The 16,578-nt window shown below is 41.1% G+C and overlaps 1 protein-coding gene across 6 annotated transcripts in view; it reads left to right on the top strand.

The window, feature by feature from the left end:
* Positions 1-16,578, top strand: part of LOC128838332 (protein FAM13A-like) — a 359,314-nt gene that overhangs the window by 191,836 nt on the left and 150,900 nt on the right. For all 6 annotated transcript variants that reach the window (XM_054030435.1, XM_054030434.1, XM_054030433.1 and 3 more), the window contains one exon: positions 12,724-12,883. In XM_054030435.1, the coding sequence (XP_053886410.1) occupies positions 12,724-12,883 (160 nt within the window). The remainder of the gene's footprint in view (positions 1-12,723; positions 12,884-16,578) is intronic.

The following is a 16,578-nucleotide window of genomic DNA, read 5'->3' as shown; positions in this document are numbered from 1 at the left end:
CACAGGATTGCAAACATTGGTGTATACAGAATCACACATGTGGGTCACCATTAAGAAGCTAACATTTACCAGCACTTACACACAGGAATAGAAATGGTCATGAATTGTGTGACTGAAGATTTGCATTGGAAAATGCTGCTTTATTGAAACGGAAACTTTTCCTGGAAATGGACAAGTTTCGATGAAACTTTCGTTGGGGAAGGTTTCTGAGGTCCAGGATGGAATTTCTGGTCAGAACACAAGAATAGTTAAATGCCCAGTGGTTAGGGCACTCGCCTGGGTAATGGGAGACCCAGGTTCAAGTATCTGCTCCGAATCAGGCAGGACTTGAAGCTGGGTCAGCCACATCCCAGGTGAGTGCTCCGACCACCAGCTTGTTGGCTAGTTTGCGTTGGGTGTGTCTTTGTTTTTTTGTTTTTAAAAAATGTTGAAAGGTCTTGGTTTTTTCCTTGATGTGCAGCGGGAATGTATCTGAAATCTCAGAGCTTCGCAGGACAGGAAGACTGCTGCCACCCAGCTCTAGAAATGGGTATCAGAGCAGCTATGCAGGACATTGAATATTAAAAAAATATGTTCTTTTGGGGCTTCTTTTTGTCATTGGAATCTGTGGTCTTGTTCATCAATGAGCAAGTAGAGAAATAATTTTTTTTAACAAAGCAGAACAAAAAGCTTTACAAGAAGAAAGTGAAGTTCTGCCTTATAGCCTTCAACTCCTCATGACTCCTCGTTCATTTTCTTAATGAATGACTCTCAAGATGAAGTGTCCATCCAATGATGTATTTTGATGAGGAGGGAAGGAAAAGGTGGCATGACCCACAGGTGGAAATGGAGAACTTCCAAAGAAAAGCAGATAGGTTTGAAATCCACTGAAGTATTTGGTATGCTAGACCTGATTGATGTGCTGGACACAGGGCAGACGGGGATGCCTTTAGCCTAGTGTGGGTTAGATTTATCTGCCTAAAATTCTCCACCATTGCTGCCAGCTGCACCGTGATAGCAATGGGGAGTGCTAGCATAGATGGTGGCCTGGTAGCTGCTGGTGTTTTAAACCTGCTCTGAAAGGGTTGAAGGACCGGGTGGTTACAGTGCTGCTGTCTGGTCTGTACTAGAGCTCTGCCAATGGTGTTGGCAGTGGTCAGAATTTAGAGACAAAGGAAAAGTGAGTGTTATGCCAAGGAAAGTGAAGTGCCACGATTCTGTGTGTTTCTACCTTTTTATTCACTATTTCTCAAGTGAAAAAAAGAAAAGATCAAAATACCAGGTCAGTGTAGTTCTCCGTACAGAAAAGATAAAGCCCCTATGCCTAGTTACTGTTGTTTTGAGGTCGAAGTGACTGCGGAGGACATGGGGCTGGTCTGTATTCGTTTACAAATACTATGTTACCCAGTGTTGGGAATGGTAACAGTGTGACTGTACTGAGTTAGTAGAATGTTTTATACGTATGCTGGTTTAGTTTAATAGCAGGCCTGATAGGAAACTAACAGGAAGGCAACACAGTGGCCCCAGATGAGCAGCCGCCTGCCTGAGCTATTAGCTGGGAAGTACTAGCAAAGTAATAAGCCTTGTTTTGCCACGGCTGGGATCCAAAAGCTCAGAAGGACACTAAGCAATTCAATAGTCCCTCTCTTGGGCAGGGGAGTCACTATCAGGGAACTGTCCCTTAGGAATAGAGACATGCTCCACTGGAGGGTCTGAAGAATCAAAACCTCCCTGGCCCCCGCCACAGGGTGATGGGGCTTGGGTAAGACAGACACACCTATAAGCTTGTTGTTATGCTTTGTTCCAGCTGCTAAAATTAAACAATACTCTGGTTTGAGGAAAATGTCTGGTATTCACTGCTGATGGTAATCTCCCAAAGGTAAGACAGGCAGGTGCCGTTCCCCGTTGGCTTATTTTTCTTCTTAGCTTTTGACAGTTGGCTGCTATATCTTTACAAGATCGAGACATGTCAGAGAGAAGAGATGTAGATTCTTATTATAATAAGTCCACATTTATTTTCAACCCAAGAAAATTCTTTTAAGCATTTCATCAGACCCATTCTTCTAGCAGCATGGTGCTATTGAAGGAATGGTCCTCAGCTGTTCAGGGGTTTGCTGGTAATAGGTACACTATACACTATAGTGAGGAGAAAGAGGTTCTAAACCATGAGCAATAATTCAGATTTCTTCAGCCCAGTTCTCTGGTTGTGTAAGTGCATGAAACTGAAAGTCAGTGGTATTGCATCCTGTTCAGCTCTCCTGGCTAGTGTGGAAGGGGAACGTAGGACCAAGGCTCTGGCCTCGCGCTGCTCTTCCCTGCCTTCTTTGCGTCTAGTACCAGAGGCGCCCCAGACGTGTCCTGTTTTTGAGCTCAGGAAGCGCTAAATGTCGGCACATGGATGGTTACTGTAAGGGGTGCAGTGAGGAGGGAGGCTCCTTGCACTGTCTCTTCTCCTAGTCCCCCTTTCAGGGTTCTCTGGCTAACAGTATACTGTGTGTCACCCCAGGATTTCTGTCCTGAACAAATCTATCTCATTCTGAAGTAGATGAACAATATTGTTGGTTCTTTTTTCCCCCACACAGAGGTTTGTGTTGGGAGGGAGAAGCTCATGCATCCAACTGTAAGTGCTGATATAAGTTGTCCAGTGATGCCGGTTACATTGCTTGGAAATAATACAGGAGAGTTTCCTAGTCTGATCTGTGGAGTGAAGTGTAGTTAACAATGGGATATTTTCCTCTGAGACTTTCCTTCTTCTTTAGCTTAGCTTGCCCAATCATCCCCTGAGCTCCATACTCCTGATCAGGCCTCTTCTACTTTGGAGGGAGAGGGTTCGTGGAAGGTCTTCTACAGAGGCTGCAATCGGGAACTGCTCCAATTAAGCAGTCGGTGGAGTTGTGCTGGGACTGACCCCTAAGAGCAGACAAGGGCAACCGGAGTTTTGCAGTGATTGAGCTAATCGGGTTTTACCCCGATTATGAGAAGGGATAAACCTCCATGAGCCCTGTCTGTGCAAACCCTTGCATACCTTTGTCTATGCTTAGGGATCAGCATTGATGCAGCTATGATCTATTGCTGAATAAGGCTATTCCTGAGTGTGGGTAAAAGAGTTCTGAGAGTTCCAGACATGCTGATTTTTCCACTGAGGAGTGGAGCTGGAAAGAAGAGGAGTTCAGTAAACTCTAACCACTAATTCCAGTTCCAGTATAGTCCAAAGTGAAATATTTAGTAAGGGTGTCTTTTGAATTAGGATAATAAGGGATTTATTTTTGTAGCTCTGATTTGAATACTGTTGTTTGTCATATTCTCCTAGATCCTCGAACATCTCCTCCATTTCTGTCAATCCTACTTCATAATCTGTACATCGCAGCAGCTGTTTGAACTGGTGGGGATTTTCATGCCCAAACCCTTGACTTTTTCTTAATTTCTTCATGTAAAGGTGGAGGCAGACTAGCAGCTCACTAGACGCTCTAGCCCCTACAGGGCAAAAGACAAAATGGCGTTCTGACATGAGACTAGAAATAGCAATTAAAGCATGAAAAGTTGCAAAACTGCCCCAAAGTTTATGCTACTGAAAATTAACAAATTCCAGAAATGTGGTACTGGTGTGTAAATAATTATTAGCTCAATCATGAGTATTTTTTTACATTGTTGCTTTGCCTGCTGCATGGCAATTTCTCCCTCGCACTCCTTCTTTTCTGTTAGAACATTAAAAGGTTGCCTGTTGACACTTTTACAGTGCTCACTGACTACTGTTAATTTCCCAGTATTGATTAAGAGAGAGGTCAGTGAATGCTAAAGTGATTTCTACTAGTGTCGATTACTTGGTGTTTGTTTCAGAACCTGTTTGTCAACTAACAGTTTAAGGCCTTGATTCTTTTATGGATTATTTTACAGTAACATTTCTTATTTGAGTTTGATTGCATGGTAAATGAGTCTTGATTAACAATTTAATTGGGTGGGTTTTTTTTAACAAAGCTATTAAACAATGAACAAGGCTCCCAATGTCAGCAACATGGAGATCCATTTTTATTATTAAATTAAATGCTGGCCAAAACACTTGGTCAGAACAATGTAATGTACTCATTTGACTTCCTTTTCTCCTTTGGAATGCAGTTGCCGCATGTATTTGTGAAATATCACAAATTGTTGCAAAGTTTTAGCATCCGGAGTAAATGGTGCAGAAAGAGAGAACCTTTAGAAAGATGTGCCCAGCTGAAACAAATAGAGAAGACCTTGCACAACAAACTAATAATTTGTTTATAAAATAAAATGTAGCTACGGGCAGCATCTAGCCTTGAATATCAGGGCTGGTGGTGGCCTAGTGTTCGTGTCATATTCTACAAATTAATAACGATAAAACCTTGTACTTATGTAGAACTTGGTGTCTGGAAGGACATCCAAATAACTTTTCAAGCTGTATTTAGGAATCTCACTGTTCCTCAGTGGAGTTTAACCATCTCCAGGGTTGAATGTGACAACTATTACTATTAGTGCACAACAACCGACATAACAATTTAGAACAGGAAACGAAGAAAAATACTTCAGCTAGTTGCAACTGATAGGAGAATTTGTAGGTAGAGTGGGCCTGATCCAAAGCCCACTGAAGCCAATGGGTATCTTCTATTTGGTTCAGGCCCATTATGATCTCGCTAATTGGAATATGGCTGAAATGCTGGGGCTGACACTTCTGTTTCCATAGGATCCCAAAGAGCACGTGTGATTATGACTGTAGTTTTATGTGTCATCTGAAAGACACCACAGTGCCTCTAACACCATGTTGGGACATTTCATGTGTCTCCCAAAAATTCATTAAACAAAACATGACTTTTTAATTAACCACAGTGTCTTTCACTGGATCAGAGCAGCAGCAACGACAAAAATAAAGTGACAAAGTGAATTGAGTTGGCACAGTGTGAGGGATCCTTAATTAAGCTACTTTATTTTGGGGTGTTGTCTCCAGATTGACTTCAACTGCAACTGACTGCCATAGAAAATATCCCACATCTGAAAGGTGCGCTTACCATGGTTTATAAGCTCTGTGCTCCACCCCTGTAATTTTGAAAGGATACACTTAGCCATTAAAACTCCACTTTGTTTATAAGCACCACAAAACATTTTGTAAACTCCACAGTCTATGGAGTTTGTAAACTGTGTAAACCAAATAGCCTTATTCAAGGAGTTTGGAAGTTTGACAGATCACAGAGCAACATTTGTAAGCTCTGCAAACCAAACAGCTTCTATTCTGGAAACATAGCTCTTTAGGAAGGTGTAATTTTATACCTTCCTCTGCCAGCTGGTAAACTGTGGTCCTGTATAATTTTTTCTTGAAATCATAGCTAAAAACATGTTTGTTTCTTTTATATCTTCTGATTGTTCTGTTTATTACTTTATTCTGCATTTGTATTACTTAAATCTATAAATTGGTGCATGAAGGTCTATATGAAAGCTCCTTTATGGAATGATGATGTGATGGTTCATCAGGAAAGACAAAGCAGCCACAGTGATGAAATTTAAAATAGTGCAAATTGTGAGTACCTTTAAAAGCAGATGGATGCTATTTTAAAGCACAGTATTAAAAGGCGTTGTCTGTTGTTGCTTTTTCTGCTTGCTGGGTATTTTCCCTTTTGTGATGACAAAATAAGTTTAATTGCCTCAAGTGGAGGCTTATTATTGTGATGGACAAGAACATTTTTCTTACTGATATTGTTGTTTTGCAGCTGGCTTCCATAAATAGGCATTGTTCCCTTTTCTTGTCCCTTGTGTATTTCTTCTTTGTTGATGGTAGTGTGATAGCTGGAGAACACTTTACAGAGGATGTGATAACTCTTAAGAAGAATTTTGTACATGTACATTTGGTTGTTGTCATACATGGATTTTGATGCCTCAGGATTTTGTAACACATTTTACACGTTTTACAACAGGGAACAGAGGAAACTTACAGAGATCAAATGGGCAACAAATATTGGCTGTTTAGTCCAATCGCTATTGGTTCACCCCTACAAAAGTATGCAAATGTTTGATTTCAGGAGGATTACTTGTGCTGAATAATTTTTTCAGGATCTGGCCCTATGAATATCTGAAATATTTCATATGGAGGATTACTGTGGGTTCTGAATAAGGGTCCTCCCCACCCCGTCCCCTTAATCAAACCTGTATGGCCTAGTACTTTGTACAACTCTCAATTTGTGCATCTGCAGCTAATAAATTGCAGCCTACTTAAAACCCACTCACAGGTGATAGTGTGGGGCTGCACATGTAGCATCCTGTTATGAAAAAAACATCTGCTGGGGTTTCTTTTCTTTTTTTAGTGAGACATGTTCTTTTGCTTGGGCAGGTAAGTTTGGACATTGACAGATGCCCTGCTAGGAATAGGGTTGAAGTCATGGCCAAACAACAGTAGTTTGAGTTGTGATCTCTTGGAACCAGAGAGGTGCATATTCTCCTGTTTCCCTGCTCCCATCAATTCTCCTGCACTCCAACCCTGGCTATGGGGGTTTTAGGCCAATAGTGAACTGCACCATTGCACAGACTGCACTTCTGCTTCATTTATTTGCCCTAGATAACTATTTCACCCACATCTAAATCATCATTATACCCCCTGGTAGACTGCCAGGGTACAAACTCCAGTGTGTGCACGTTTTAAATAAATTGTCTCTGGTGTACTCGTGCATCACTGTGTCTGAAGAATGCAAGGAAAAGGAAGAAAAGGTGTGGAGATAGACCACAGCGTAACTCTAATAGTACGTTATGAACCAAATTACTTTTTCAACTTCTGTTTACTGCTTGGAAGAATAAAATCTCTGTGTAAAAATGGGATTTTAATATTTGTAATGGCTGAGACTCACATTTGTTTTCCCCCTCTACAATTTGTCAAGCATTTCTTGGGATTCCAGAGTGGAATGTATTGATTTTGTGAAAGGGCTATTTGCTGGACATATTTGCTGTATGAAAGCCAAGGATCCAAACTGTGCTTTTGGTTTATTGCTTAATTTGCAAAAGTTAAAAATGTGACCTAAATTTCAACAGGGGTTATTCATTTGAATTGTAACTATTTTGGCTGCTGGTGACATGTTACGTATACAGACAGAGCGCACAGACTATTAACATGAAGGTCGAGGGACTGAATCTTTAAAACTAGAATTGTTGTTTAACTTTTAGCATTGGCCCAAAGTGCCTTTCAGGCTATGTTTGGTTAGATTTTGTCTCAGCCCCCACTGCTCCTGCTCCTGCAATGAGCTGTGCACACCTGGACTGTAAGATTGGGGCCAGGGTATTCATTCAAAAAGATACCTCAGAACATGAATTGGTATAATAGTCACTATCGCAAATTAAGCATAGACTATAACTCTTGTTATGTACAGTGCGATTGACACTGGTTGAAACCTTTTTGAAAAACTTTCCTTTTGGGGTGAAACTCTGTAGGAGCTCACTCCAGATCAGGGCCGGCTCCAGGCACCAGCTAAGGAAGCAGGTGCTTGGGGCGGCCAATAGAAAGGGGTGGCATGTCTGGGTTTTCTCTGGGAATTTGGCGGTGGGTCCCTCAGTCCCTCTCTTCCTCTTTGAGCTGCCGCCGAAGTGCCGCCGAAGAGGAAGAGAGGGAGTGAAGGACCCACTGCCGAACTGCCACCGAAGGACTGCCGATCGGCTTTTTTTTTTTTTTTTCCGCCGCTTGGGGCGGCAGAAAACCTGGAGCCGGCCCTGCTCCAGATATTTTTTTATTTATTTATTTTGGGCTTGAAGAAAGCAATTTAAGCCATTTTGAGCTACTGAAGAATAAAGGAAATATGATTTTTAACTAAAATATATAAATGCTCTTTTTTTGCTGACTGGTAGCTCAAAATCACTTAGGCCTGGTCTACACTGGGAGGGGGCGGGGGGGATCGATCTAAGTTATGCAACTTCAGCTACATGAATAACATAGCTGAAGTCTATTTACTTAGAACTATTCACCACGGTGTCTTCACTGCGGTGAGTCGACCGCTGCCGCTCCCCAGTTGACTCTGCCTGCGCCTCTTGCAACGGTGGAGTACAGGAGTCGACGGGAGAGCATTCGGGGGTCGATTTATCGCGTCTAAGATGCGATAAATCGTCCCCTGCTGGATTGATTGCTGCCTGCCGATCCGGTGGATAGTATAGACATACCCTTAGACAAAAAATTCAGAAGGAAGAAAATTCTGAGTTAAGCAAATATTTCAACTCTTGTAATTTTTTTTTTTGTGAGCATGATGAGTAGGGAATTTCAAAGACTTTTGCAGATCCTAAGGAAGCCTTGATATAATGAAATCCAAATGCTACAGACATGGGTTACTTGATGAAATCACCCAGCAAGGACTAAAATTCTGGTCCTACAGCTCCAAAACACAGGCCCTTACCGCTTGAGCTAAAAAGAGAACTTGTTATCAGGCAATAGAGCTAGGCCCCCAGCACTAGAGCCAAACCTGCATACAAACATTATTATGTCACAGCCAGGCATGAGGAGATTTCTGAACATTTGTCCTGCCTTGCTAGGGGTTGGACTGGAATTAATCCCTGGTGCTGCTTGGGAAGAAGTGTTGTTGATTTTTCCCTTGTATTTCTCCACAAAGATGTGACCAAAGGGTATGATTTCCCTTCTCTTACTAGACCCAACATTAGTCAGGACTTTAGTATATTGCTATAGCTACAGCAGCTCACTCCTCTGGTCCCCAGTGATCATGTTCAGCAAAGTAGATTAGGCATTGTTTCTACTCCCCATTGAACGGCTCATCAGTGAGGTGTGAGGGGAGCCTTTGTAGCCACTCCTTCTGTGTGATGCTACTGGAGCCTTCATTGGGATGGGCAGGGCTCACAAGGTTTTTCTCACAGGGCAGGGATCAAAAGCAGTCTGTTTCTGGACTGATTGCAAAGTTGGATGGATGTTAGGAGGAGGAGAGGAGAAGTAGGAATAACGAATGTGAGTGGGGGGGAGTTTTAGGGAGTCCTCTTCGTTTCTTTTTTCTGTTCACAAAAATACCAAGTTTTTGGCATTTAATTTCCTTATTTCAATGCCATGTTAGGGCAGTAAACTGCAAAATGGAAAATACCAGAAAATGAAAAATCTAAGGTTCTCAGAAGAGTGTCAAATCATTCCTATTTCACATATCTATGTAATAGCTCTTTATTATTAATTAGGCAGTTATATTTACATTTTAATACACAGTTGGAGTAACGTGGAGGAGGTAGTGTTACTCTGAGGGCCTTAACTTTTAATATTGTCTGACTTTTTTCATGTATAAATTATTAAGTTGCCATAATATAGTTGTTGGCATCTGATTATTAGTTACAATACTATAATCCTGTAAGATGCTAAGTGAGTTCTGGAAAAGTTGTTCTTGAGCAAAATGGGACTGAGTCAAAAACCCATAGAAGTCAGAGGAAAGATTCCCATGGACCTCCGTAGACTTTAGATCAGGCCTAGTGTTCGCCCTCTTTGGGGAGTTCCAATAGCACAAGAAGTTCTGACGCGGAATCTAGCAATCTAGCATTTTAGCATTGTTACCTAAGTGGAGGTGTTAAAGTTTTTTGTTTATTTGTTTAAATTCTGTGAGTGGACTTATTGTTTATGAAGGCGAGGGATGAATATTACTGGCTGGAGATTAAAGTTTGCACCTTAGTGCTCAGTCGTTGACCTGTAACACACCTGTTACTATAGACCTGGGCTGCCTCGGACTACAGGCTGCCTCTTGTGTCTGGTTAGGTGTTAGTTTTGTGATGTGTACCCACTACCAGTGTAATTTTCACTCATCACCTGATCCAAACTAGACTATCAAGGCCTTAGAGGCAGTAATAATGTTTTAGGAAAAAAAAAATTCCTGAAAAGTAACTTTGTGGGGTTTGTTGCCTCTTACTGATCTCTAGGTTAAAAATGCTCAGTTTACAAGTAAAGAAACGTTTACTTTTCTAACTTTCAGCTCTTCAGACTCACCCTGCAATCTGAGAGTCATGTTTTATTTCCATTATGTGCATCATCACCACTAAAAAGGTTCAAGGCCTCTGGTTACAAGGCAGGGTGTAACCCTGGCTACACCTGTGGTTAGACTTACAACTCTGTTGTTATTGCATGATGCCCTGAGTAATCTTTTGGTTGTGGTGTACAAGTGTCAGTAGTTGGATTTTAGTAAATCTGATGATGCATGAATGGAATAGAATTCAGCTCATTCTCTCTTAGCTCTATCAACTCTGAAGGAGGAGCAGGAGTAAAATACAGTAAAAACATTATTTTTGTCACTATCATTGGCAGATATGACTCTGAATGCATGAAAGAAACAAATAGTTGCTGTTAAGAGTAGAACTGCATTGTAAAATTGTGTCTCTATGTAAATAAAATGTCTGGAATGTTTGTAGAGTGTTAGTGGAGATCTGAAGTAATGCGATAGCCACTGAGAATGAAAATAATTGATTCAATAGAAATCTAGCACACTACTACTTATAATTCAAATTATTAATGTTAGACATAGGATAATAACACCAAAATTGCACCCGGTCATGTTCCTAAATAACCTGAAAATACTTGCAGGTGTGCCATTCCTCTGGTGCATTTTGTAGGCTATTGCATATCTAGGTAGATTATTTTGTATATTTGCCCCACTTGTTGAGTTTCTGTTGCACAATTGGGTTTCAGTGGTGATTATCAAATGTCTGTTCTATCACTGGACCTCCTGTATATGAAATGAACTGGTGACTACTAAAGATTGCAACGCCACTCATGGAGATGGTGTTACTGTGCCAGTGTAATGGGCCACTTACATCAGTGGGAGGCAAATTTAAGCGTAGATGCATGCACAACTAGGGCAATGCAAGGCAGCTTTTGTCGACATAGCTTAATCGATCTAAGACCGATCAGAGAGACTGTGAAGCTGAAGGCTTAGGCCAACTCTAGGCCTACGTATCAACGGAGAGTCTCTCAGGCTTAATGCTGGTGGAACGTTACTAAAATTGCAGTCAAATATGTAGTGTTTGGACTTTTCTAAATGCTGGTGAACGGATGACTGTAATACTCATGCTAATCTCTGTATTTCTCCTGCTAAGAGTAATATCTGTACATGTGTGTTATATAACTCTCATATGTCTGGGACAGTCTTCATGATAACGAGTCATTGCTGAGTTTTGGGTACACCACTTAGATGAGAGAGTGGTCAGTTGATGCCCATTAAAAAGCAACATGTCCGGAGGAAACTCCTTGAGTCTCAATACAATAGGTAGCAAACAGCTTACAGGACAATGGAGAGAGGGGAATTCCCACATAGGATGACTTCACCGAAGAATTACCTCATGGACTCCCCCATCACCTTTTGCATCTGTGAGCACTAGGGTCAGAACAGTCATATGACAGGGTTTCTGGGTAAAAGCTGACTAGTGGAAGGAAACAAGATTATTTTTACCAGACTGGATCCTCAGAGGCAACGACTTTGTCTGCCAGGTAAAGGACCCTTGGCTGCCACAACTGGGATAAGCCTCAGAAGCTGAACCTATAAGACTTTGTTACTTTGATCAGAAGTTTTATAAAATAATAACTTAAGTTTATCTTTGTCTGTCTCTTTAGTATTCTTGTTCAACTGTTTCTTGCTACATTTTCATTTAAAATGAATAAAGTCTAGATAAGTTTATTGCAGGATCGGACTTACTGTTGTCTTATTGGATAAAGGAGGCCAGGGGGGAGATATGGGGAGGAACGGATGATGGTATGTGTTTGGCCCTTCGGAACAGAGGAACTTGGATTTTCTGTGATATTACGGTGAAAGGGCTCTGCTGTCACAGGGGTACATTTACATGGTATCAAGGACTTGGATTTTCAAAAGCACTGTTTATATTTGATATTAAGGCTGGCAAAAGCGTAGGGAGTTATTAAGCAGTGCAGTTAACTTTCCTGTTGTTGAACAGTCTGCCCTGAAGTGGAACCCAGTGTTGAGATAGCAAGGGGAGTGACAGAGACAGGATGTTAATCCTCTAATGTTTCAGTGTGTTTATGTTGTACATGTAATAGCACTTTTGTGTATAGTCTGTTTCACCAGTATAGTCAGTCAAGTAGTTAGTTCCCCTGTTGTTTGTGTGGGTTTGTCATATGGCAATAGGAGAGAGAAAAACATTTTAAAAATAAGAAAATATAATTGCAAAACCATAAAAATTGTCAGAGGGACACAAGGGCAGGGTTAATGCTGGAAACTACTTTTTACTAAGTTTTTAAAAAAAAATTAAAATTGACTAGATTACATGTTGCCGCTGTCCTTTTAAATGTTTGCATTTTTGGTCACACTTTTAAGTGTCCACTTATAAATAGTTTAAGGGGTTATAAATGACTAATTGCTAATCAGTTATTAATAAATGATTAATACATGGCTAATCAGTTGTTGTTGTTAGAGTGCAACGTGTTAACAGATTACTTAAAACCATTTATACAGCATACTGCTCATGTCTGTAATATGCTTATAACCTCTATTTAACAATTTCTAAACCCATTGTAAATTATTTATAAATGTACCATATAATATAAGGTTTGACCATATTTTTAATAGCAGGTCAAATTAATTGAGAACAAATTGCAATAATTGTAAACAAGGTAAAGTTTGAATGTTTAGAACTTCTTTCATTGAAAGTCTATTAATAGGTAAAGGGAGTTTTTATTATGTACCAGCAACAATATCTATTAAAGTATGATGGCTATGTACAAGAACACTGGTATTTTGAGTCCTTCTAATACTCTGCTTGCTGTTTCATCCAATTTTGTAGCGTGCCTTCTGGATTTGAAGGTATGAAGGAACAGGAAATCTGCAACAAAATAATGGCCAAAATGCTGGAAAACTATAATACCTTGTTTGAGCTGGAGCACACAAAGAAGGATGATGAAAATCATGCATGTGAAGAGCTAGCAAGAATTATTTTAGTGAAAGTGAGTACCTGTAATATTGCCCTTTCAGTTTTGATGCAATACTGTGATACAGGTGAGACCATGCAGGGGAAGTCTAGAAATCTTCACAAGCTGGATGGGAGGCATTGATGCTGGTATAATACATTTCTCTGATATTGACCTTCATATGCTGCTACCACCATTTCACTCTTCTAACGACTCTGTCCTTTAGCACGTCAGTTTTCTACTGCTATTTGCCTTTTGATGCCCTGAGAGTTTATTCTATTTAACATGTTTATTCTCTATTAAATTAACATAGGGAGTGCCTATGATTAAACAGGAAACAGCTCTAATAATTTCATTTATTTAAAATAAAAAGGTGGATCTAATAGTGATGGTGTAGAGGGGGGTGACTGAGGTCAGTGTCCAAGACAAGCAAGTATAATGCCCAGGGGCCACCTTGGCAAAGGTTCAGTCATGCACCGACCTAAAACATCGTAGTCCCTCACCATTGACCTGCAGTAAAGAAAGTATCACCTTCCTGGAAAGACCTGTACTTCTGGAAGCAATTAGTTGTAGACCTGTGGCTAATGTTTGGTGTTATTCACAGTCGATCTGGTATGATGTAACCAAACGCTCAGGCAAAAGGAATAAGAGCAACCTGTTTACTCCAAGCTGCATACATACTTAATGGGCCCTTTGACGGTGTGTGTTCTGCCATTCCTGAAAGTCACCTTCCTTGTGTCCTGGCAAGTGTCCCTGAACCTGCTGATTGTGTAATAAATTCTAGATGGCGCAGTGGAACTTATAAAAGGAATGATAATAAATTAGTTCAGTATGTAGGAGAAAGTCAGTGAGGTTCCAGATTACAAAAGCTCATGCATCAGCAGAAGGTAGCAGCACGTTGCTCCCTGTCACAAAAATACAATTACTTTACAGATTTATTGGCTTGCTCTGGGTCACATAGTCCAGCAACTTGCATGTGGTTTGTGTGCAAAGTCTATTCTTCTTGCAAAGCTATTGAGTAATTCCCATGTACTGCTGGCTAGTGGCAGACTTACAGTCATTGCAGTGTTTGCACAAGTGAAGAGTTTGGTCCGGATTCTACTCCAATTTACACCCTTGTGCAATCCCGTTAAACTCTGTGGGTTGCATGGGGTATTAACCAGGACAGAATCTGGTGCAGCGAGCACTGGCTACAGTTTGAAGATGCAGGTATGCCAGAGCCTTCCAGCTCTTCTTTGCTAGGTCCAGTTGGTTCATCCTAGGGTGCCAGTCTCAGTGGCCTCCCAGCCCTCATTCCACATGGAGAGCAGCTGAGGAGAGCCTTTGCAGCTTCCTGACATCATCATTCCCTGGCCTCTGAAATTTGGACATGGGGTATTTCCACCCCCTTCATCATTATCTGTATTGCCATTGGTTGGTACTGCCCTTTCATCCCTCTCCTACCATTGCAGTCCTCCAGGTGCCCAACCTCACCTTCCCTGTCCACTGAACCCATCTCTCCCCTCCCCTGCCTCTTCGCTTCTCCCTCTCTCCTCCCTTCATCCCACAATTCCTATCCTCATACTTTAACCCCAACTTGTCTTTTTGCCCCAACATCCAAAATTAAGTTTGTATAATAAAACAAATGTTGTAAAATAAAATGACCACCTGGTGCTATCAGGTCATGGTCCCTCCTACCCCATATCACTGTGTCTGTATGTTTCCTCCACTCTTCTTGGCGTATTTTTAGCCTTGTTTCCTCCTAGGTGTGTGCTGCGACACTAGGGCATTGGGACACAATTCTGTGGGAATTCTTTATTTTGAAATGCTACATGAAGAGCCCAGGGGATGGGAACCGAGGGGTAAATAGGTGGAGGAAATTAATTTAAAAGTGTGTTTGTCCAGCGCCAGTTTAGACTTTTAAAAACATCAATGTTGGCACAGAAAGCTTCCTGATGCAGAGCTGGGGGCAAGTGCCAAGGGCCTTGGACAAAGGCCTTTTGTGTTTTTGTATGGTTCTGTGCTTCTGTTTTGTTGCTGAAATCAGGAACCTGCTCTTAGACAGAGCCTTAGTATAGATTTTTTTTTTCTTCCCCTGTATCTCCCCTGTTTTTCATGAGTGCATTTCAGACACGAGATTGTCAGCTGTCCTCACCTCCTGCATACATAATGCTCTACTTTTAGAACAGGCGCCAGGCCTATTCTAGGTATTTGCTGGTAAAACATGATACAAGGGGATTATGGCTTTTGCCATCCCTTCCCACTTTGGAACTGTAGCATCTTCGCTTGAACTCCGTTATGCTCATCACCTTCTTGACCTCACGTGACGCATGACGCCCTGTGGCCTGGATATCTTAAGATCTGCCCAGACTACAGATAAAACCGTTTGCTTTCTTAAAGGAAGAGAATATGCTCTTTTAAAAAATAAAAACGTGGCTCATTCAACCAAGACCATGCAAAGATTACAGGTGGTTTTTGAGTTGCATTTTGAAAAAACACTTGACTGCGAAAACCATGCAAGATGCAAAGCATTTAAAACTCAGCACCTCGTAGTTTTATTATTGTACAAAGTGCAAGAGTTTTGAAAAATTCAGTGTTTTTGAGGAAACCAAAAGTAAATAGCTTTTATGAGAAGGAAAAAAGAGAAGTGACTCCACAATGCTATAATAATGTAAAATATCAAAGGCGAGATGGTGACTCTTGCTGTGTGTCTGCACAGGGCAGGGGGAGGGGGGCAATGAGCATCTTCAACCCTGCGTGTGTTTCACCTCTCTCACAGATGGGCAAGGGTGTGGACAGGTCATTGGCTCCACCCCCCTATGTGCTCAGTCGCTGTGCACAGGAATATAAGCTGTGCCAAGGAGAGGGCTGGCTTTCCCCATGGATCAGTAGGGAAGGAGGGACTGAATGAAGACTTTCCAAGTTATAGTTCAGTCCCTGCTTTGCTCCCGGAACAGCGCAGCTGCATGCTGCCTGTTACTCTGGCCATATTGTAAGATTATAATCTCAAAGCAATGAAAAAATAATCAAGGCTGTTATTCCTTAATTTTGGGTACCGTTCAATGACCTTGAGAGAGTTTCTGTACCATTATCATATAGTGGCATAATTGTCAAATTGGGGGTGACTCCTTTCTGTGGTATTTGCTAGCCTAAAGATAATAAGAGGTAAACTAGTAGAGTAGGCGCACATTAACCAGAGGGTTATGTGTACAGATTAGATATCTATCGTTTGTTGCATACCTCTGATTTACAAGAGCCATAAAATAAAACCTCAGTGCACCCTCCTAATTTCTGCCTTTATGGAGTAGTGTCACATCAGAACTAGTTATTACTTGACAATCCATCCAGGAAAGGGGACAGTATAACTGGACTGCTGTGTATGAATTGCATTGTGGGTATGTGTGTGCTAAAAGAAAATGTTACTCATGTTATGCTTTAGAGCAGAATTCTCAGGGTATTTTGATATGGTCTTGACTGAGTTTTGTGGCATTAAACTGAAAAATAACGTACATAATTAAAATATAAATCAATTCCCCATTTCACTATTGCCATTTTATCACCTGACCTGTGAATAAACTGGTTTAAGAAGCCTACCCAATAATAATGCTTCCTTCCATTTGTATCTAGTGCCTTTCATTCTAGAGGATCTCAAAGTGCTGTTCAAACTGCAATTATAGACAGTCCAATAATACACAATTATCCATTGTTATGCAACCACATCTCTGATGAAATGTGACTACTGATTAGCAGTG

This window comes from Malaclemys terrapin, chromosome 5, assembly GCF_027887155.1.
Source record: "Malaclemys terrapin pileata isolate rMalTer1 chromosome 5, rMalTer1.hap1, whole genome shotgun sequence".
In the NCBI taxonomy this organism is placed as follows: Eukaryota; Metazoa; Chordata; order Testudines; family Emydidae; genus Malaclemys; species Malaclemys terrapin.
Note: the sequence above shows the minus strand (reverse complement) of the source record. Positions and strands in the feature narration are given on the sequence as shown.